Here is a 24,392-nt window from a genome sequence, read left to right as displayed (position 1 = left end):
GACTGAAGTGAGAAAATATTTGGTACATAAAATCAGAATCAACTACTTCTCAGAAGAAACAGTTGTATGGATGTAAGAAGATCCTGCTGTATCAGGACAAAAAACATGTAGCCCAACATCCTATTGTTACCGTTGGCTAACCAGATGCCTATGGGAAGCCAGCAAGTGAGCCGGGTGCAAAAGCACTCTTTCTGTGATTCCCAGCAACTGGTGTTCAGAGGCCGACTGCCTCTGACAGTGGAGGTAGAACATCGCCGTCATGGCTAGTAGCCATTGATCAATGTACCCCAGGCCTGAAATTTATTCCAAACGGCAAGAAAGGGGTTGAGTCTGACTACCCTTTCTCCAAAAAGAGCTCAAACCTAAATCAACGGAATTGCAATTGGACAAAACTGGCATGCGTGTCTGCACTGGAGGAATTGCCATGAGGCATGAGCTCCCATGTTTATATGTGCTACGTAGTGATGGACAAACTCACCTCATCTCAGTCAGGAATCAGCATGGTATATTATAAGCTTCCTTGGTGACCTTTTGGGAACAATTCATTTGCTTTGTGAGAATGTCTCCCGATTCATAATGATGGATCAGGTTTTTTAATTGGTCACCTTTTTTTGGCAATAAGCAACTCCATTTTCCAGTGAATTTTCAATTGCCTCTCAAAGTTCCATCCAGTTTTCACCTTTTACGAAGGTAATCATAGACCTGTCTGAGCTGTAATTTGTGTCCACGACTTGGATAAAAATGAATGAATGTTTGAGCCGTAGCTGACAACTCACTGATTGTTCCTGCTCAGGATCTCATTTTACATAAGAATTTGCCTTAAACCAGGTCAAATCATTGGCCCATTGAGCTCAATATCGTCTACACCAGCCTTTCCCAACATGGTACCTTCCAGATGTTTTTGACTACCGCAGCATGCCTAATTCTAAGAGATGATGGGAGTTGTAGTCTAAAACATCTGGAGAGCACCATGTTGGGGAAAGCTGATCTGCACTGTCAGTGTTTCTTCAGAATTTCAGACACAGAGAGAGGTTTTTCCGAATACTAACTAGAGATGCCAAAACAAAATAAAAAAAATTCCTTCCAATAGCACCTTAGAGACCAACTAAGTTTGTTATTGGTATGAGCTTTTGTGTGCATGCACACTTCTTCAGATACACTGAAACAGAAGTTACTAGACCCTTATATATAGTGAGAGGGTGGGGAGGGGTATTACTCAGAAGGGTGGTGGGAATGGGTGATTGGCTGATAGGTGTGGTAAACCTATTGATGACTGTTAATGACTGCAATTGGTCTTACAGGAAAAAGCAAGGGGTGAGATGGCTAAAGATGGCTAAAGAGATGTCAGGGATTGAAGCAGGGATCTTCTGGGTCTTCTCCACACAAAGCATGTGCTCCACCATGAAGCTCCACCATGAAGCTACGATTCTGACTCCAAGCCAGAGAAGAACTTGTGTGGGAAATCTGCAATTCGCTCTGCAGATGCACATTTCAAATTTGCATGTCGATCCAAGGTAATTATGAGCTTCAGTAACATCTCTAAGTTTTTAGCAACAAGAGAGTAGGGGGCATGAAGACAATTTTTCAATTGTCCTTAACCAAAAATGGTTTTATGACTACTATAGAAATGCTGAAAACAAATACAGATGTTACATGATATGGAATTCAACTTAGGTCATTGTTGTTCACTGAATACTCCTTTACCAAATGCAAAGAATCAGACAGTGACTTTTATCATATGTGGTGGACTTGTGATACAGTAGAAACATTTTGGGAATTGATCTATAATGAACTAAAAAAGATGTTTAGATACACCTTCCCCCAAAAACCGGAAGCATTTTTGCTAGGTTTGATGGGTGAGGAAATTGCGAAGATAGACCAAAGATTATTTATGTACGCCACAGTGGCAGCGAGAACTTTATGGGCCCAAAAGTGGAAGTTACAGGAGGTACCTACCATTGCAGAGTGGCAGGCGAAGATGATGGACTTTGTAGAACTGGCCAGACTGACTTGCAGGATTTGAGACCAGGACAATCAGAAATTCCAAAGGGACTGGAGTAAATTTATTGTATATTTGAATAATAATTGCAAAAATTTGAAGACACTAGCAGGATTGAAATAAATCCTACAATGTGGACGATAGGTTGAAGATTTAAATTGCGTGATTGGATTTGAAATGGAAAACCTGCTGAAAGGAAGGAGGGAAGTCATATGCTTGGCAGAGCAGAGAGTTTTTGTGCTTGGTATTGTAATGCTGTAATGCTGAAAATGTTGTTTAAGAAGGAAAATAATAAAAAATATATTTAAATGAATACTCCTTTACCAAAAGTGAAAACTTTCCTAAATGATGGACTGCAACTGACCGTTTTTTGAACATGGACAGTAATTATCAACTCCAAGCACAGCTGTTCAGCATTATGCTGCTACAGAATTTCTACTTTTCTCTCCATCGCATCCCATCTGAGTTCAATAAATGACAGATTTGGAGGCTAGAGAGCATCATACATATATATTAACATGCTATTGAGCTTCTTCAATGAATAGCATTTAACCATCTGGAAAACCCTTTAAATTACCGATCCATGACAAAAAACGGGCTGATCAAAAATGAAGAAAGGGAAGATTGAATACCTGCAGAGACAGGAAGACATCTTAGGAGGGGGGGGGGAGCCAATTTGGTGAATGGGGAAACATATTCAGATCTCAGGGATGGGGTACAATAAACATTGCAAAGCCTGCCGAGCAAATTTTAGGTTTGAAACAAGAACAAATTTATTTAAGAAAATAAAAATAATGAGGAGCATCTCAGAAGATAAATTATACTGCCCTTGATGAAACCAGGGGTGGCCAGCTGGCTGTCCCTGAAGCAATTTTGTTCTATATCTTGGCAATGCTTCCAAATTTTAATCACAGTGGTATAAAAAGTTTGATGGCACTTTCACCCATAAGGAAAATAAAGCTGTTTTCAAAAATTATAAAAGATTTATCTACATGTGTGACTTGCAGCATATCATTGCAGGGCACCCTAAACCCCTAGTATGTTTGATCCTTTTCATCGTGTGCAGGGCTTCTGCTGATGGGATTTGTTAGGCGAACCCTGCCCTTAATAGTTATGCAGGTGCCTAGAGAGGAGAAAGGCAAAAGGCAACCACATCCTCTGTGCAAATAAGTGTGCAGGTGTGTACACATTTAAAAGCATAAGAGAGCCTGCTGGTTCAGGCCCCTAATTGTGGTTTCCAGCAACTGATATTCGGAAGCATTACTGCCTCTGACTATTTACATGGGTTAAAAAACCAACAATGTGTGACCTTTCAAACATCACCCATTCCCCATATAATTATAACTAATTGCAGTGAAGTGTTGCAGAGTTGCATGCTAAAGAAGTACAGTGTGGCCTTTGAGCAACAGCAGCTGCATTTGTGAAAAATACCAGTGCAGAGATGCCTCGCAGATGAAAGGGATTGCACCGCAAACACTTGTGTGCTTCTAATAGGCATCTATAGCCCAACTAGGGTTTTTAGGCACTTTAAAAGGACGCGGGTGGCGCTGTGGTCTAAACCATTGAGCCTTGGGCTAGCCGATCAGAAGGTCGGCAGTTCGAATCCCCGCAACGGGGTGAGCTCCCGTTGCTCAGTCCCAGCTCCTGCCAACCTATCAGTTCGAAAGCACGTCAAAGTGCAAGTAGATAAATAGGTACCACTCCGGCGGCAAGGTAAACGGCGTTTCCGTGTGCTGCTCTGGTTCGCCAGAAGTGGCTTAGTCATGCTGGCCACATGACCCAGAAGCTGTCTGAAGACAAACGCCGGCTCCCTCGTCCAGTAAAGCGAGATGAGCGCCGCAACCCCAGAGTCGTCCGTGGCTAGACTTAACGGCCAGGGGTCCCTTTACCTTTTATATAGCTTTTAAGGGTGTTGTTTCTCACAACGATATAAAGACCATTTTGAATGATCATATCTTAGTTTAATAACCCAAGTTATAAACAAAGCTTTTGTCCACATTCTATATGCAGCCACTTCAATCCTCCCTTTACATGTTGTTGTTGTTGTTTAGTCATTTAGTCGTGTCCGACTCTCCATGACCCCATGGACCAGCGCACGCCAGGCACTCCTGTCTTCCACTGCCTCCTGCAGCTTGATCAAACTCAAGAACATTGTCTAACCATCTTGTCCTCTGTCATCCCCTTCTCCTTGTGCCCTCAATCTTTCCCGGGGAGCTAAATAAGGAAGGCTATCATTAATTATAGTTTCCCATTTCATCCGAACCAGGAAACTATGGTTAAAAGCTTTAGAGCAAGCCAGGCTATTAAACTTGTGGTCTGAAGTTGGTTTAATATGATCCTGACTTGTTCCAAAGCCATTAAGTGTCGCTTCCCAGCTCAGACTATATGGGAAGCTATAATTAATGGAAGACTTCCTGGTTTGCTAGTTGAATAAAGCAAAGAGGCTTATTGCATGCAGTCCAAAGGCTTGCTGATATTTATCCAAACATACACACAAGAATCCTGATAACTTTACCCCTCACTGAACTATTATTCCTAGAACACTTGACAAACTACAGTTTCCAGGATTCCATGTACTTTAAAATTTGGTGTGTAGCAGCCAGATGAACAGCAAGGAATAGGATGTGCAGGAACAATCAGGTCTGTGTTTGATGTTCCTTAAAATTTCTAAAGACTGTAGCCACATTCGTGCCGTGCATTTAAAGCACTCTGAAACCACTTTCAGCAGCCATGGCTTCCCCCAAAGAATTCTGGGAGCTGTAGTTTGTTAAGTGTGCAGAGAGCTGTTAGGAGACCCCTATGTCCCTCACACAGCTACAGTTCCCAGAGCGGTTCAATAATATGCGCAGTGTGCATGTAGCCTGTGTTACCGCTCAAGAACCACAGAGAAGAATCCCCATACTACTTACTTCTTTCTTTCAAACTGAAAACCATTTCCCTCCCCCTGTTAAGATACTTTAGCCTCAGGGCCTGACCTTCGATAGTTGATCCCGTCTCTCATCTTTTTCTGGTTAACGGCGGTGGGAAGGGAAGAATGATGTGTTTTGTAGTGTGTGCTTTCAAGCCATGTGGTCACAGTTTCTCCTCTGTAGCCAGTCCTAGTCTGGGCCCAAGTCCTGGAAATCAGGGTCAGACCTTTAAAGGCTTTCCCACCCTCCATGTTTACACTGGTAAGCGTCTCCCAGCTCGGTATTCCGAGAGATACCCGGATTGTTTTCCCCATGTTTATTTATCTAAGCTGATTGACATGACACAGCATAAGAGTAAGTTATGAAATGGTTATGAGGCAGTTGCAGGGCACCTCAGCAGGGATCTTGGCCTCATTAGGATTCCCATCCATGTTCCTGCACAGGGGGCAATTTGTCATTGCTGCAAGAAGTTATTGAACCCTTTTTTAACAAATGCAAGCTTTTCTCCTGAGCTAATTCGGGCAGCTAATTGACATTACCTGGGTAATGAGCTTAGGTAATTGTATATTAATCATTCATTATTATTGTTATGACTGTCAATTGATTCGATGTTCGGTATAACTTTTTGAGTTAAATAACTCTGATTTTAATTGTAATGTTTGATCACCAAGTCACCAGCTATTCAACTAATAAATGCTTCTTGGCTGTTGCATAATGCCTGGTATCAATCAGGGCTATTTAGCTCTATTTTAATGCAAACAAATATGTTCATTAAGTGAGAGCAAAATGAAAATCCTGGAAGATCTGGCTGTAAAAATGAGTTACTAGGTCCAGGTGAACAAGGAAATTTGCACACTGGGTAAGTCATACTTAGAGTAGACTCATTAAGTTAATGTGCATAAGTTCAAGGCCACTGATTTCAGTAGGTCTAAAGGTGAAGGTAAGGGACCCCTGACCATTAAGTCCAGTCATGGCCGACTCTGGGGTTGCGCGCTCATCTCGCTTTATTGGCTGAGGGAGCTGGTGTACAGCTTCCAGATCATGTGGCCAGCATGACTAAGCATGGAAATGCTGTTTACCTTCCCGCAGGAGCGGTACCTATTTATCTACTTGCACTTTGATGTGCTTTTGAACTGCTAGGTTAGCAGGAGCAGGGACCGAGCAACGGAAGCTCACCCCGTCGTGGGGATTCAAACTGCCGACCTTCTGATCGGCAAGTCCTAGGCTCTGTGGTTTAACCCACAGCGCCACCCGCGTCTTTCAGTAGGTCTACTCTGATTTAAATGGATACAATCAAAACCAGCCTTAGGGTCAAACAATACATGATGGTAAATGTGTCGCTAGACACACACACACCATGGCAACCACACATCTAGTTCCTCCGTTCCGTTCCGTTCCGTTCCGTTCCGTTCCAGCATACACCGTTATTGTGATGTCACAATGTCCTGCATCTCCCCATCTCCACTGATGCAGAGCAGGGGTAAATAAACACAGGGCAGTGTGATGCCATAGCACCACACTGCAAGATCCCATGCTTTGCATGCAAAAGGTCCCAGGCTCAATCCCTGGCCTGGAAGGTCGTTTGCCTGGAAAGTTGCCACCTGTCAATGCAGACAGTATTGAGCTGGATAGATCAATGGGCCAACAGTCTTAATTCAATTTAAGTCAATTTCCTTTATGCTCCTCAATGTGATGGAAGTTATATATTTGCCCTTATGTCTAATTTAGCCATGATTGACTTATTGATCGTGATTCAGCTGGTTGTACCGAATGCGCTGTTGCTTTCCAGCTGTTCCCTGTCCCAAGACCAAGCTGCATACACCACATAAGTCTTGTGTGTGCTTTTAAAAGGCAGTTTGGCAGATGTCAAGCATTCTATAGGACTATTGGTTAGGTTTAGGTTTATCAAATGTATGTATCACTTCTTACTAAAAAAGCAAATTACAATCCACTACTAATAATACCCACTGTTTCTGGCAAAATAACAGGGAAAACAACCTCTGCCTGGCACTGAAACAATGACATGGGCAGCACCAGGTTAGCTTTCCTGGGAAGAACGTTCTGGAAACAGGGAGCTATTAAAATCCATTTAGGGTTTCTCTTGGTCATATCTCCTATATGGAAGGAAGCTCTATTGAAAGCACTTGGTTTTGTTTCCTTGTAGTGCAGTTAGGACCAGGGCATGGCATACTAAAACTACAGCCAGTGTGGTGTAGTGATTAAGAGCGGTAGTCTCGTAATCTGGTGAACCGGGTTGGCTTCCCCGCTTCTCCACATGCAGCTGCTGGGTGATCTTGGGGCAGTCACACTTCTCTGAAGTCTCTCAGCCCCAATCATCTCACAGAGTGTTTGTTGTGGGGGAGGAAGGGAAAGGAGAATGTTAGCCGCTTTGAGACTCCTTCGGGTAGTGATAAAGCGGGATATCAAATCCAAACTCTTCTTCTTCTTCTACAGTACTATGACTTCAAATAAATTTCAGAGTGAGGATTTGTTCACCCCCACTACATGCCATTTTGAAATGGCTTTGAAATAACAAACAATGCTGAATCCCCCCCCCACAGACTTGAGCCTTCCTTTCTATACAGCTGCACAACCCTGCTCCATGTGGAGACTGGCATTGTATCTGGGTTGGCATTTCCCATTCCAAAGCAACTGCGAGTTGCATCAGCTGCGGTTAGCAAGATGGTCAATCTGCTCCTGAGACTAAACCAAGTAATGAAAAGCAGATAGTCTTCCCATTGTGAAGGTTTTTCATAAGTCTGCCTTTAAGTCACTTACGTCAGACTCAATAGACAGAGCCACACTTATATCTCATGGTTGGTAGGTTCACTCTCCTTGTATTTCCCCCTTAATTTCCCTACTTTTAGAATCTTTCCCAGTAAATTCCTTGTTTGGTTTTTTATAGGTCTTTTGATCATATTTCTTAGAAGATAATTCTTCTGGGTTGTCATAAAGGCTGAGGAGAGTTATTATAGCTGACAAGATGTTCCGCTGGGGACAAATGTTCTTCATTAAGCTGAAGTTCAATTTTCTGCTTATAAACACAACCTTCCTGCAGACTGTGCTTACATGGAAACAACCTTATTTTCATATAGGGGTACCTCTACTAGAGAAGCCCACAGGGTGCTTGGGTGATTTGGCAGTTTTCTCATAAGTGTTTCATTTTTCATATCCTTTTATAATTTTAGAAATATCCCTTCTTCAGATGTTTTCTTTGTTCCTAGTCCTAAACTCTCACATTTCCTTCCATTGAAACCATCCCTGTGGAGGCATGACCAGGCATGAATAGCAGCACCGGACAAAAGAGGAAGAGGGAGTTGCAGAGATGAGTAATAGTGCAGATTTATACAAACAACATCCATAGGTATTTATTTCCTTCTCCAGTAGCAAATGACAGGTTGGGGAGCTGGTGCTCACCGGACCTCAGGTTGCCTGCACTACTGCTGCATTCAAGGGAGGCACAAGGTGATATTGAGATTGGCATGGGGCAAACACACTGGTGGAAGCACCAAATCGGCTCCAGCAGATTGTATCAGCTGGCATTTGGGAAGCACCACACAATGCGCTTTGCAAGACCTGCGCTTAGCACTTCCTTAACACCAGGCATAGGGCTGGCAAAGCTGCTTTCTGCAAGGATCCAGCAGGTTCCACTTATCAGCTGATGGGTGGCACCGTCAACCCTTCTTTCTGCAGGGAGCGGCTGTTCAGTTGAGCTCCCCACAGGGCATCTGGTGTGAGGGGCCTGTGGTTTGGGGGAAATAGCCTCACAGTCCTAACTGGGACCTGTGTTGTACCAAATTAGTCTGGAGGTTCCTTATTTGTTCATCTTTAAGATGCCTATGGCGTTTGCCCTCCTAGGTGTGTGACATCATACTGGGTCATAAGGAAAGGGTTAACTAAGTGTAAAAAGGATTAACCATTGGAACCCAAGGGGAGGAGTTAGAGTTAGAGTTAGAGTTGTTAAAAAGTCAGTCTGGAGTTAGAGAAGGGAGAGGGAGGATAAGTCTGTGGGTTTGGCTAGTTTGATGTGAGAGAGTGAGAGAATCTGTTAAGAGGAGTCAGTTAAACAGTTGGGATAATCAGTTAGAAGGTATTAGGAAGGTATAGGCCGATAAAGAAACTAAGGCTAAGAAACTGACAAGAAAAATTATCTGAAACCATCAACTTGTTAATGCTTATAAAATAAACTTGTTTATTTGGTTTAATGTTAACAACTGTCTGGACTCAGTGCGTACCCGAGAGAAACGGGTTGGTGGCAGCGATGGAAGTGATCACAGTGGTGGCACAGGGATCAATAGACCGTCAAACGTCCGGGGACCCTGTGTGATCGCCACAATGCCACGAGACTCTTCATTGCTCTTGCATGGATTTGCAAATTTAACATTACCATGCAGGGGTCTACAAAAGGGTCCATGTTCTGTGGGTCATTTTATATCGACAGTTTCTAGTGTAGGAAATGCCAGACCTCCAGAAACAGTATCTATGCACAATTGACTTTGGAGTATCTTCCAGGGAATCACTGTTAGAACCAAACCTTCCAAATATAGCTCTAAAAGACTGACAGGCTGACCGTTGAAAGGTTCTTTGAGAGAATGTAATGCATTTTCTCATTCTATCCATTCAAGGAGTAGCCTGTGGGGTCAAACAAGAGATGCTGCTGGGCCATCGCAGCAGGGTTGGAGGGTAAGGAAGAGGGAGATGAGTGGGTGGGCCAAGCAGGCAGTTGGCACAAGTGGGCGGCATAGACATCCCAAGTGAGTGGCATGAGCAACCCAGGTAAGCGACATAGGTGGGTAATCCAGGTGAGCTGCGATGGAATGGTAATGACACACCAGGACAGCTTCTCAGCAACTATCTTGCTCTGCCACCATTCCTCCTCCTTGCCCTGCACTATTAAGGCAGAAGTGGCATCATCAGAGACAGGCAGGCCATATGAATAGGGATGAGTAGGAGGCCTAAGATGTGGGGCAGTTTGGGTGAGCTGTAAGAGGAGGGGATGACAAGGTCTTAAGGGGGTTCAGGGTGGCAAGTAGAGCCAGCAGGAGTGCAGTCGCTAGTTCTAAATATTCTGTGTTTTGGCAAACCTTGGATTCCTCATAAGCTTGCTGATGCCTGCCTCTCTCTCTCTCTCTCTCTCTCTCTCTCTCTCTCTCTCTCTGTGTGTGTGTGTGTGTGTGTGTGTGTGTTACTATTTGACTACACGAGCAATGGCACTCAGAGCCTGGTCATCAGCAGTAGAGGAAATTATTATTTCTCCACAGGTTGGGAGGACTTGTCTGTTAATTCTTAATACAAATATACACCAGATGCTTAAGCACGGGATATAAATGCAGCAGCTGTGATCACTTGAGGCTTCAAGAAAGCAATTGAAGTATTTTCGAGAAGTATCCCTGTCTACCTTGGATAAATATTAGCAATTGCAGTCATCCATCTGATTTTCTCATGGTTGTAAAGATGACCATAAGTATGTGAACAATGAGTCAGGAGATGGAAAAGGAGGAAGTTCCTCCATTAGTAAAATAATAGATAAATTACAGGAACTGTCTGCAAAGAAATATTTCTGGTTATAATTGAGCAGTGGGAACGAATGGAATAGACTAACTTTCACCAACCTGGGGCTCTCCAGATAATGAACTACAACTCCCATCATCCCTCACTATTGGCTGTGCTGGCTGGGGCTGATGGGAGTTGCAATCCTAAACATCTAAAGGGCACCAAGTTGGCAAAGGCTGGTTTAGACTGGTCTAACTTGATAAGAGACAGTTTCCTGTGGCCATGAATAGGACAAAATTGTACCAGGAGCTACCTCCTAGAAAAAAACCACATAGCTGCAGCGGTAAAAGAGACCCCACACTTGCCAAACCATTCATTTTTAGTAGATACTTTGGTATGAAATGAAATTGCCCATTCCCATTCCCCAAATTACCCCCAGTCTTCACATTAATGGGCCAAACACTTTTTCATCCAGGGCTTGAATGCCAGGCCCTACATGATTTGGATTAAGCTTTGCATAAAGGAATAGCTAATTAAAACAACCACCAAGGATAAACATGATGGAATAGGACTATCTTGGGTCATCATCTATTTAAGGCGTGGTACTATCAATATTGGGACGCGGGTGGCGCTGTGGGTTAAACCACAGAGCCTAGGACTTGCCGATCAGAAGGTCGGCTGTTTGAATCCCCACGATGTGGTGAGCTCCCGTTGCTCAGTCCCAGCTCCCGCCAACCTAGCAGTTCGAAAGCACAAAGTGCAAGTAGATAAATAGGTACCGCTCCGGCGGGAAGGTAAACGGCGTTTCCGTGCACTGCTCTGGTTCACCAGAAGTGGCTTAGTCTTGCTGGCCACATGACCGGGAAGCTGTACGCTGGCTCCCTCGGCCAATAAAGCGAGATGAGCGCCGCAACCCTAGAGTCGGTCACGACTGGACCTAATAGTCAGGGGTCCCTTTACCTTTACTTACTATCAATATTTACAAGTCTATCATTAAGATCAGTCCAATTCTTTCTAAAACAATTCTTAACAGACCACCAGCAGATATGAGAGCTTGATAACAAGCAGGACAACAAGATGCAAATTAGTATTTAATGAGGCCAAGGGCTGCAGCTCATTTGTAGAGCACATGCTTTGGATGCAGAAGGTCCCAGGTTCAATCTCTGGTTAGGGCTGGAAATGTCCTCTGTCCAAAACCCTGGAGAGCCACTGTCTATCCGTGTCGACAGTACTGGGCTAGATGGACCCAATGGTATAGCAGTATAAGCTTCAGCTGTCAGTGGTGTCAGAGCAGGCAAAGGGCCGGGTGCCTGATGGTCTCTAGGAGGACCTGGTCTGCTCTGCAGTCAGCTGGAAGCTCTAACCAGCTTCCTGCCTCAGAATTTTCTCACCCTGCAGGAAAGCTGTCACACCTTCAGCTGCAGTTTCCAGCCCAGCAACCCCGTGGCCTATTTATTTCAATGAGCTTGTTAACCAGAAAGCGATCTGAAGAACCATGGATATCTGGAAACGGTTAGGCTTTCAGATGACGCTGTTGGGAATTTAATATAGAAGGAGAGATGCTAGAAATAAAAGAACCTCAAAGCATAGCCAATTTCACTGTGTGAAGGCTAAAAGCAGATGAAAAAATTGCTGGCACAAAAAAATACGGAATGATATCATGACAGATGAGGAACTGAGGTAACTGCCAGTGTGTTCCCATGGACTGGCTGGATACAGAGGGGTGTTGGGAGCTTCCAGCTGAGGAACCCCCAAGGGAAGAAGACTTAGAGCTAGGGGATTGGTGGTGGGATGCTGATGAGTGGCCAGAGTGAGAAGAGGGAGCAGAATAGGAGGAGGAGATGTTGAAAGCTGAAGAAGTAACAGGGTGTAGTGAGGCTATGCAGAGGGCTGTCCAGAATACAAGGCAAAACTGGAGGCTGGAGAGATGGGGGCCCAAGAGGCAGAGTGGAGGCAGGCTGTGGAAGAAGCCAGGGACTCTCCCCTTCCTGCTGTGACCAGCTCCCCTCTCCTGAAGAGGGTGGAGCAGAGACAGACAAAGTGGAGAAATCTCAGGTTGCTTGGGAAAGACCTGGGAGAGGAGAAGACTTAGGGAGCTTTGGGAAGGTCCTCGCAACTGCCTCACTAGGCAAGACCTGCTGGGAAGAGTTTGTGGATAGAGCTGTTTTGCTTCTTGGAATAGAGAGTTAACTTCACTGACACTCTGTGAAGTATTGCTGACTTGCTCCCGACTCCCGCCTTGACATCTGTCTAGTGGCTATCCTCTTAGACATTTTGCCATGCTGTTCAGGGTAGAAGGAAAACACAAGCAGTTGCGAAAACTCAAGGTACTGGTAGAAACTGATGGTTGCAAAACTTGTATAAGGACAAAAACATCCCATCTTCCTTTGCTGCTTACGACATATTTCTATGCTGAGGTGGTGAAATATGCTCCTGCAAGCCAATCAGGTCACTGATTCACTTCCACCTGGAGGTGGATTGGGTGGCTCCTGCAGACCAATCAGACTGCTGCATTCTGGATCCTATTGTTCTAGGATTCAGCTCAGTACATAACAGGTGGACAAGCCTTTTTTCTGTTGGGGGCCACATACAGGCAGTGGATGGAATTCAGAACCAATGATAGGTGGGACATCTTTCTCCCTCGCCTGATTTTTCTTTTCTTGCCACCTGCACAAAATTAGGCTGCAGGCTGCAAATTGCCCAACCCTGGTCTATTTTATATATATATATATTTCTATACTGCCCTATACCCGAAGGTCTCAGGGCGGTTCACATAATATATCAAGTACATAAAATCAAAACAAAAGCAACCCAATAAAAAAACCCCCCAAAGAGCCAGCATTTTAAAAAGGGTATAGGATCAAGTCAGGCAAAGGCCTGGTTAAAAAGGAACGTTTTTGTCTGGTGCCTAAAGGTGTATAGTGAAGGCGCCAGGCGAACTTCCCTGGCGAGAGCATTCCACAGACGGGGAGCCACGGCAGAGAAGGCCTGTTCTCATGTTGGTCTATGGGCTGGATCCAGAATAAATTAGTTGAACTTAGTTCTCCTTGAATGTAATGGGATATAAGGTTAATCATCAAGAAGACTAACTTGTCACACTGATTTCAATAAAGTCTGTGTTCAAGTAACTTAGACAGGACCCAACCCTATATATGTATTCCTACTCAGATGGACAACATGGAGAAGGGAAGAGGACCATACTTCCTGTCTCCATTCCTCACTACATGTTGATTGGGTCTCCCATCTCGCATCACAAGAATGGCATTGGACTTGCTTCTGTGTGGCTGCATCCCATCCTGCTCTAGTGATGGTGACTTCCAGATGGGAAGGAACCAGGTTATGTACTCACACCATGTGATTCTTTAGATGCTATAGTTGCAGGCTGGTGTCCATCTGCAATAGTGCTCTGGGAACTTAGCAGTGTGTTCTCAGTCCCTAATCGTAACATTTCTCATAAAAACTTGGTGTTAACCAGCTTTGTTTACTAGCAATGTCTGCTCAAGCTTACTGGAGGAAAATTCAACACTATCAAGCCTTTTCCACTTTCTGTTATGTACCAAGAACTCTACGACTGGGTACTGTAGAGGGTATAATAATATGTTAATCAAAAACGGTATGCTATCTCTCTAAACCAAAGATGGATTTCTTTTGTCAAACATCCAGGTACTTTCCAGGGAGTTATTAGAGATATTTAAGCAGATTTGTTATGGTTTTAAGGTAAAGAGAATTGCTGCAATGAAACAGCAATTTGAAGCAAGGATTTACAAGCTGAAGGGAGTGCAGTCTTGATTTTACAGGAAGGATGATCACAATCTGCTAGCAGTGCAGGCAAAATTTAAGACAAGAAACCTGCCATTGGTTTACTGAAGGCTACTTTTCCCAGAGCTAGAATACACTACTCACATTGTTTTGGCACTTTTTATTCCTCCTATTGTCCCCTGAATGCCAAAGAGTAACAGGCAAAATAGATCAGACATCACAGATGCTTCAGGGCTCAACCAGGTAGGCTCTGTTGGGAGCTGACACTGACAAGTCTGCTAGGATGTGGCAATAAGTAAAGGTAAAGGGACCCCTGACCATTAGGTCCAGTCATGACCGACTCTGGGAGGCGCTCATCTCGCTTTATTGGCCAAGGAAGCTGGCATACAGCTTCTGGGTCATGTGGCCAGCATGACTAAGCCACTTCTGGCGAATCAGAGCAGCACACGGAAACACTGTTTACCTTCCCACTGGAGTGGTACCTATTTATCTACTTGCACTTTGACGTGCTTTCGAACTGCTAGGTTGGCAGGAGCAGGGACCGAGCAATGGGAGCTCACCCCGTCACGTGGATTCGAACCGCCAACCTTCTGATCGGCAAGTCCTAGGCTCTATGGTTTAACCCACAGCGCCATCCACGTCCCTTGGATGTGGCAATAGCATGTTCAAAACGGCTATTTATAGCCACCACCATCATGGTGGTTCAATTTGAAGATGAAGCAGAGTGAAAGTATGTAAAGAGTGGGGGGAGTATGGTGGCTGGGTGTACAATACTTCTTTGGAGATACAATAGGATGTTGGTCACACAGCACAAAACAGAACTTGAGCAAAAGTGCCATCAGGGTTACAGCAGTCTTCCGCCAAGTTCATAGCCATTCCTTTCACAAGTTATGCAGTAGGTGGCGCTTGCAGACAGCATAAAACATTTGTTGTCTATGACCATCTCTTGCCCTACAAAAGTGGTGATTTTTTAAAATAGGCATCAATCTGCTTCAGCCGTCATGATCATTCTGCAGGGAAAACACTGATGGGCAGGGGAAAGACATAAAACTCATGTGTTGAGACATTTCGAAACAAAATACGGCATGCACCACCAAAGTACTTTCCGTGTAGGAAGAATCACAAACATCTAAAGCAGCAGCATTGGATTTTTTCAGATGATGAGTTGCCTGGATTTATTTTGAGGGCTGCGATTACACTTCTAGCTCCAGATCAGGTTGCCACATCAAAATAGTAACAATCAGCAATCAGCTGGGCTTGGCTCAGCTGCTGGATCCCAGTTGAGATGAGGAAGGAGAGATACACCGGTGTATCTCAGGCTGAACTGAGCCTGGTGGATTTTAGGCTGATGAAAGCCCTGAAAAGGGGGCTTTCTGGGGGTGTGGCAGGACCAGAGAGTGGGGAACCCAGGCTGAATCCTTAGCCAGTTGAGTTTCGGTGTGTGATGCAGCAACCCAGCATAAATTAAGCTGGCAGAAAGGTTGGTGTAACAACTATTTAAAAAGCTTGTTTTCCCTCTGCCAGGCTTAGGGTCAGGCTAGCTTAGACAGCAGTAGCTCCGCTTCTGAACAGAATCTGGATCTGGTGTAACTTCACCTGGGATTAATTTACACTGTCCTGCTTTACACCAGCTGTTTGTATATAGAGTTACTCCCTGATTCTGGATGTGCATGATTATGTGGATCTTTTAGCTTGTACAGATGATTAAGCAATGCGTGCCAACCCTATTTTCCCAACACATTTAAGAATATTTATTTAGTTACTTCCTTGCTGTTTTTAAAAAAGGGGGGGTTATGGGCCCATACACTCATCAATAAATTCTAGGGCATGTCCCAGCTTCAGCCATATTGGAAAATTATCAATAAGATAATATAAAACGATTAAAAAAAAATCGAACAATTGTGCAATGAATTGAGCAATGAATTGTTCAATTCTCAGGTGTCAAAATAACTCAGCTGTAGATGCTATATCCCTTGAGTGGTGTTGGTGGGGGTGGGGAGGAATCCCTTGCTTTGGCAGCAAAATGTGTTGGGCTGACCCTCTATCCTCCACTCTCTTCCCTCTCCCTATTCCAGCTGTCAACTCACAAATACTACTATCCTGACTGTCATCCCAGGCTCCCATCACCTACCCTCAACATTCTACATGTAGCTGGGGAGTGGCTGGGGAAACCAAGCCAGATGGGTGGGGTATAAATAATTTATTATTATTATTATTATTATTATAATTATTATTATTATTATTATTATTTTATTACATACCAATCCGCCTTCTCCCCGCCCCAAAGCCCCCAAGCCCAGACCCAAACCCAAACATGGCTCATTACAAAAGAACTGATTTTAGCAATTTTCAGATTATATTGATCATGTTGACGCATGTTGATCATGTTGTGTTGCAGTTATTTTATAAGTGGCTTGGAATTTTTCTCATTCTCTCTCTTTCTCTCAGACACACACACATGAAGAAAAGATAAACTGCTGCCTTCTCTGAGCCATTTGAAAGGATGGGCTCACAATCTAATCATCAGAATAAGACATCTCCCAAGGGCTTCATCGGTGAAAATATCGCTCCTGTTCTCCTGTGCGATTGCAATGTCTTCTCTGTTTTTTTACTCTGCTTTTACAAATTTGCAACTGCATAACTGAGCCCAGTTCATTGCATCGTGCAGATTAATGTGCTTCTCAGCTAATGGAGCTGAAATATTTATAAGTAAACTTTTAAACAAAGAAACTGCTTTGTAGGTGATACCAGGAGGGGGAATACTAAGTTCTTTCAGCAGATGCTGTGCTATTGAATGCTTCAGTGTCTGCATGAGACCATGATCGCTGCATTGCCTGGCTTGCGTTTCCCTGGAATTTCCTATCCTTACTGGGTCGTGGGACAATACACATTGTGATATAGGGACATTGTCCACTGTATGGATTGTGAGCAAGACACCTCACCACTGCTGCTTTCTCCAGATGATCCTTGGGAGACAAGTAAGCGTGTGTGCTTTCAGCATATTGAAAGTGCTAGAGGGTACAGGAAAGTACAGAAGGTACTGTCTGGACAGGCTCCAACCAGTGTGGAATTTGATTTGGCATGCCTAGTGAGGAATTTACATATATCCTTGCCAAGCAAGCAAAAAGCCGAGTTGAGGCTTCTGCTCAAGAGGTTCAGAATGAAGAAGCAAAATAAAACTGATCAATTGTTCTATGTAAGAGCCATTTTTCACTCATCCCTTGTCTCCTGTTTTTGTTGTGGTTTGCGTTTACCTATACAACTTTATATATAACTTCTCAGACTCTCTTTACCTAAAGCCTGTCAATCATATGTAGGCTACTAATACACTTTTTCGAACTGGAACTGATGTGTGCATTCATGAACACTATACATGATGAAGCTGAAATATAAAATCAAGACAATAGAAAAAGTATAATGAAAACGATTGGAAGTTTTTTATAGAAGACTTTATTGGATAAGACATGATGTTGTATAAATATTTGGCTTTCTTTTTCAATTGACATTTTCTTGCTACTGTTAAACTCTGTTTTGTCCTTCTTTTCTTTTTTCTTTTTTGTGCTTAACTCTGTTGTACTTACCTTTATTGTATGATTGTATTTTAAATTGTATTTTAAATGAATAAAGATGATAAAAAAGAAGAAGCAGCTGAATCTTCCCTCTTTTATATTCAACTATACCACTTCATGGATGCACAGGCCCTGAAACAATTGTTCTACTACAAAAAGAAAAGGAAGGAAAACATTGCACCCAACAACTCCTTGGTTATATGGGAACCAACATGGAGCCAGATGTTTTGGCAGATGGGGAGCAATCACCTAGCATCAGCCTCATGTCCCCTCCTTTCCCTTTCCCTGTCACATCTAGAGTTACTCAGCAGGTGACGTCATTGTGCTTTCCCACCCATGTTCCGATTCCATTGGGACTGGAAAACTCGGTCTGAAATTGGAGCATGCATTGAGTAACCCTCCTTGACAAAGAAAGGGCAAAGAATAAGTCAAGAGGCTGTTGATTGTCACATCCCATTTAAAGCAAATTGTTTCTACGAAATAATCCTGGGAACTGTAGTTTGCTTCTCACAGAGTTAGAATTTCCAGCACCCATAACAAACTACCTTTCCCAGGACTGTGGAAGGCGTTTTGCTACAGTCCTGATGGCCAACAAACAAAGGCAGCAGAATCCACTGAAAACGGCCGCGGTTGTAAACTGCCTTGAATCTGCTCGATGTGCAACCACAACACAGTGGATGCTTTCCTGGGTAGATAGTAACCATTCACCTGTTACCGTGGTACCTCAGGTTACATATGCTTCAGGTTACAGACTCTGCTAACCCAGAAATAGTACCTCGGGTTAAGAACTTTGCTTCAGGATGAGAACAGAAATCATGCTCCGGCGGCATGGCGGCAGCAGGGGGCCCCATTAGCTAAAGTGGTGCTTCAGGTTAAGAACAGTTTCAGGTTAAGAACGGACCTCCGGAACGAATTAAGTACTTAACCCGAGGTACCACTGTATATAGTTGGCTGTTGTAACAGACGTAACTCAACAGAGAGTTACAAAGGCAAGCAATGCCAAAAAAGGTGAGATAAAACTTAAAGATCCAGACACTTTCCACATCACATTTTCTTGCCACCAGTGCATACTGATGTAAAATATACCTATCTGAAAAATAAATTATAGTGTGGATTACAGAACTATTTCATGCATCCAGAATCATTTATACACAATATTAAGTACTTCACTTTAGTTGTCACTAAAAAGTTAATTGTGGGGAGCGTTACTAAATTGCATTTCTGTTATACTTTCAGTATGTTATGTTTGTGGGGAGCGGGGAGAACCTTTCCCTTAGATGGCAAATAGGTGGATATAAGATTAAGTGATACACCTTGGTGCTTGACTAGCTCCTGTGTCCTACACTGCTGGGAATTCATTCTGGGATATGCTGGTTAATGAGAACTACAGACTACACTGCTAATTCGGTCCCAGTGTTCCCTAGCAGGTGCCTCAGTTGCAGATGCTTTTTGTCAGGCTGCATGAATTGTTTGAGAAGTGAAGGGAAAATTACTTAGGGCTGCATGTTGTGTTGAAACTTGGTCAGCAATCATTGATACAGGGCTCAGAGGGAGGCATATTTTCTTTCAGCTTATGAAAATGAACAACCATGGCTTGCTCTAACGCCTGGGACAAGAGTGGTGGCTACTATAAATCTTTCAGGATAATAGGATGCAGTTCTGATCAAACCCCTGGAGGCAATTTTCTTCCTTAGTTAAGAAGGAGTGTAAGGAAGGTATGAAGAGCTGTGAGGAACAATGCTGTTGTATATCTTGAGCTTTACATGACAGCTTCCATGGAATGGGCAGTACAGTGGTACCTCGGGTTACAGACGTTTCAGGTTACAGAGGCTTCGGGCTACAGACTCTGCTAACCCAGAAATAGTACCTCGGGTTAAGAACTTTGCTTCAGGATGAGAACAGAAATCGTGCGGCAGCAGCGGGAGGACCCATTAGCTAAAGTGGTACCTCAGGATAAGAACAGTTTCAGATTAAGAACGGACCTCCAGAACGAATTAAGTTCTTAACCTGAGGTACCACTGTACTGCTGGACAGAGCTATTGGCTTTGAAGGTTCTTGGAAGGTTTAACAAACCACAGCAGATAATGGCCCACTTAGTGACCTGCATCTTTAAGACACAAACTGCCACCTAAATCAGGAGCAGAGAACCTTTTTCAGTCTGGGGGTTGGGTGGCGGGTAGAAGCTGCGGCAAAAGTAGGCAGGATCAGTGGCAGTTGGCTCCACTGATGCACCATGCTGACTTTCGGCATCGTCCATCAGCTTGATTTGCCATTCTTCTTTGGTCGAGGTTTCCTCTTCCTTCCGTCTCTGGGCTAGTAGCATCCGAGCGGCCATTGTAGCATATGTGACCAGTTTCCTCTGATCTTTGGGATCGTGGTACCTATAATTCCTAATAAAAAGCTTCTGGTTTTTTAGCAAAGGTTATTTTAAACATTTTTTTCATTTCATTATATATCATTTCCCAGAATTTTTTTGTTGCATTACAATTCCATTTACCTTCTTTTCCTTTACATTTCCAACATATATTGGTACTTGTTCTATACATTTTTGCTAATTTTACTGGGGTTAAGTAGGTCCTCTGCATCTTTCAATAGAATCGTTGTGAAGCGAACCAACAAATCTGCAGCACCTTCTAAGTTGTCTTTGTAGAAGCAGCAAAATGCCTCGGAATTCAATTTCCCTCTTAGCTTTTTTTGCTGTAGACTAAAATCCACGAGGCACCTTTAGCAGCTTAAACAGCACAGAACAGCATGTTCCAACTGTTCCCCCACTCCTGAAATAGTGGTGAAAAAATGAAAGTTATAATCACTTAACTCAAAAGCAATTCCTGCTGCCAGTATCATCATCATCATCATCATCATCATCATCATCATCATCATCATTAAAGCCTTCTGGTTGAAAAGATCTACTCTTACAGAGAATAAACTGGAATGTCAGACAATCCAATCCAGAACACCATTAAATACTGCTAGGATTTAAGATGATTTATGACTTACCTCAGACAACCAAGGCAGACATGCTACCACAGGAGTTTAAGATTAGGGCATTAACCTTATATGCTTCAGTAGGAACAAACTACTTTAAATTCAAGTACTATGACTGAAACTGAATTATCTGGCTGTCCTAAAAATTAACTCAGATTTTCTGTCCACTTAGCAGAGTCATACACACAGCACTTAACACCAGGTATGGTACACTAGATTACACAACAATATATTAAAGATGACTGAAGTTGGATCCTGGATTCCATACAAGTGAAATGGCAAAAAATAAAAGAATTCCAAGATTTGCTGTTTTGCACCACTGATATTCTACCACCCAATTCATATTAGCAGCACACTGTAAACATCTCAAGATTAGGATGAAAGAGTCAGATTGGTGTGCTGTGTGAGTGACGTTCCTTCCCTTACAAACGGTCCTCCAGCCTCTTCAAAACAGTACTGCTATTTTGCAGCAATAGAAGCTCATTCAGGATTTTGCGGCTGACTCAAAGCTACAAACGTCCGCTGATTTAAAAGAAAGAAGGGAAGGTAATTTCTGAAGTTAAAACCAACCCCAATAGTAAGTGGTTTCCAAGGTATCAAATTTCATGCAAAATGTAGATGTTTGCAGGGGGCTTAACAAAAGAGCAGCATTGTACTTTGTAAATAAAAAAGTTTTGCAATTAATAATGTAATGGGTTATGTTCTGTTCATAAGACAAAAAGGTGTATTTTATGCAGAAAGAAAATATGTAGGTTGAGCCTTTCTTTATTTTGATTTATTATTATTATTATTATTATTATTATTATTATTATTATTATTATTATTATTACTATTATTATTATTATTCATACAGGCTAAACTTCAGACACAAATATTCCTTGCAGCAAAGATGAAGTTAATCTTTGTGGTCATAGTTTGCTTCTGCATTTTGGTGAACACACAAACAGGTAACTTTATTGCAATAGATATATATTGTTTCAACCCGCCCCCCATCAGTTACTTTCTTCATTGCAATATGCTTGGAATATGATACAGCATTCAAATATAATGAATGTTTAATTTCCCGATGTGTAGTGAGAGTTGAAACATACTATTCTTTTATTACAGTATTTTGAAAACCAGAAACTTAGCTGCTTATTAGTTTTGTGGTGACGGAGCAGCAGCTCTTTGTAAAACTGTGACTTTTCAACGAGTGGCTGATGATGAATTTCTTCCCTAATTACAGGTGCCAGACCGATCGAGGATGAAGAAGGTAAAGGGATTTTGTTTGTTTGTGGTTGTCTTGCTCAATCCCATCTCTAGTTTGTCTAAAAATGGGAATTCTTGCAAATGTGAAGTTTGATCAAATGTCAGAGGAGATTTGAAAGAAACTGAGCCGCATCAGACACCCCCAAGGAAACATCAATTCAACATTTAGTAGGAACAGGAACTAAAACCTGCAAATGCCAAAATTACAAACACACATAAAGGTTTTCCTTTTTAAGAAACTGTTCGCAAGGCAGAATGTAAATCACCATATGAAATAGCACAATCTGCAATGATACTGAATTAATAACATTTAGGATGGCTGCACCACTCCTGAATCCGGAGTTGCAGATGTGAAACAGTGCTGCCTCCATCTAGTTTCTGAAGCTAGAACTTTGCATCCCGGAATTGGGTCTCCATGGAACAAGTTGCAGTCAGACAGATGGCCATTGATTCCCCTGGCCAGAGCACATTAATCAAATTGGCAGCACAGTGTTGATTAAAGCTAAATTATATGGCCGCATCCAGCTGAACTTGAAATTTAAGTATTATGTAGCACTATTCACTCTCCTAGGGTTATTTGGATTTATATTCCATGCTTCAAAGGCCCACCATGGATTCTATGACTTCATATTTCAATGTTTCGGGGTCTGGTTGCTCTTTCTTTCATTCTCCCCAAACATTTGCTGCAATCAGGAGGAGGAGAAAAGCAGCATTCAACACAATGAGAAGCATATTCATGTAGCAGAAACACTCCCTCCACCCCAAGCTGGTGTGTATAAAACTGGAGTGTGGCCTCTGGTAGCACTTTTATACATAGAGAAGTTGTGATTTAAGAGGAGACCTTGGAAACTGCATGGAATTTCCATTTACTTCATAGTTTTGGTAAATGGATCACCCAGCCTTCTCAACAGGTAGTGCTAGTTGCCTGGTGAGAAAAAACACTAGAGGGTCCACGTTCTCTTTAAATTGTAAAAAGCACTGGCTGGTGCCAGAGATTTAGGGCCTATTTTTATTCCTTTTAAAGATATCTGTGGCCAATATTCAAAGGCAGCTAATCTTTGGACCAATATGGTAGTGGGCCCTGAAGACCTTCCTTCATCTCCATGGCTACCTTTAACGGATGCCGCATATAGCTGGTGATGCCAAAGCAACTTCTCATAATAACTAATCAGCATATCCGTTCTGCAGCGACTGTTTTCCTGTTGTACCTTCTCTCTCTCGCTTCACGAGGGCGTAGCTCTAAACAGTAGCTTAAAATACTTTGAATAAATATGTTGGGAAACACATACTGTTTATTAAGGCAACTGTGCTAAAGCGTAGCACCAGCCCCATTCAGGGAATGCGACTAAAAGGTACTTGTTTAGGTAGCGTGAGTCTTCAATCCCAAATGTCTTGGTTACTGGGGGCAAAGAACCTCATGAATATTTTGTTTCAGACCCCTACAGACAGCCTGCAAACATGCCCTATTGGCCTTTCACAACCAACGATTTCTGGGCATATGTGGAATACTTCCGGATCTTAGGAGCATACCATAGAATCAATGAGATGGCCAGGACCTTCTTTGCTCATCAACCTCTTGGAAGTACTCTTGGATATCATGTCCCGGATCATGAGCACTAACTCAACAATTTCCAATACCAACGGATCACCAGAATTGCTTTTCTAACAACTGTGTTATTCCACTGCTTCTTTTATATCAAATACGTAACTTCTGTTCCTGGTACTTCTAATGTTAATCTTAGTGTGGCCTCTTTTTTACTAGACTATATATACTTACTATTTACCTTTTTTGCAAGCAGAATAAAGAATTATTTGATTCTAATGCTGTTTTCTCTAGAGCCCCATGTATCCATAGTTCTATAAATCTGTGTGATGACATTGCATGCATCTATGATTAGGAACACAGTATGGTTCTAAACCACTGAGCCTAGGGCTTGCCAATCAGAAGGTTAGCAGTTCAAATCCCTGCGATGGGGTGAGCTCCTGTTGTTTGGTCCCAGCTCCTGCCCACCTAGCACTTCAAAAGCACACCAAGTGCAGACAGATAAATAGGTACCACTCTGGCAGGAAGGTAAATGGTATTTCCGTGCACTGCTCTGGTTTGCCAGAAGCCGCTTAGTCATGCTGGCCACATAATCCAGAAGCTGTCTGCGGACAAACACCGTCTCCCTCGGCCTATAGAGCGAGATGAGCACGCAACCTCAGAGTCGTCCGTGACTGGACCTAACAGTCAGGGGCATCTTTTTACCTATGGTTCGGGAAACAGCATCTCAAAAAGGATGTTGCAGAGTTTGAAAAGAGCAACCAAGATTAGTGCTATGAGAAACTGAATCCTTTTAGTTTAGAAAAAAAAGGTGAGGGTGGACATGACAGAAGAATATAAAATGATGCATATGTGGAGGAAGTTTTTCTCCTTTTCAAATAATGCTA

General features: G+C 42.9%; 1 protein-coding gene across 7 annotated transcripts; it reads left to right on the top strand.

Moving 5' to 3' along the window:
* The first annotated feature begins 1,499 nt into the window (after positions 1-1,499).
* On the top strand, positions 1,500-23,949 carry OTOS (otospiralin). 7 transcript variants are annotated; one of them, XM_083613991.1, is made up of 4 exons: positions 1,500-1,514; positions 21,568-21,661; positions 21,940-21,966; positions 23,398-23,949. In XM_083613991.1, exons 2-4 carry the CDS (start codon positions 21,604-21,606, stop codon positions 23,580-23,582), a joined length of 270 nt encoding a protein of 89 aa, XP_083470117.1. In that variant the 5' UTR covers positions 1,500-1,514; positions 21,568-21,603; the 3' UTR covers positions 23,583-23,949. The 7 variants fall into 7 exon arrangements, with proteins under 7 accessions (XP_083470117.1, XP_083470119.1, XP_083470114.1 ...); XM_083613993.1 differs by lacking the exon at positions 1,500-1,514 and adding an exon at positions 7,324-8,272 and having other exon boundaries at positions 21,599-21,661; XM_083613988.1 differs by lacking the exon at positions 1,500-1,514 and adding an exon at positions 17,323-17,356.
* Positions 23,950-24,392: the final 443 nt, after the last annotated feature.

The sequence above is a fragment of the Podarcis filfolensis genome (assembly GCF_964270895.1).
Source record: "Podarcis filfolensis genome assembly, chromosome: 5".
Lineage (NCBI taxonomy): Eukaryota > Metazoa > Chordata > Lepidosauria > Squamata > Lacertidae > Podarcis > Podarcis filfolensis.
Note: the sequence above shows the minus strand (reverse complement) of the source record. Positions and strands in the feature narration are given on the sequence as shown.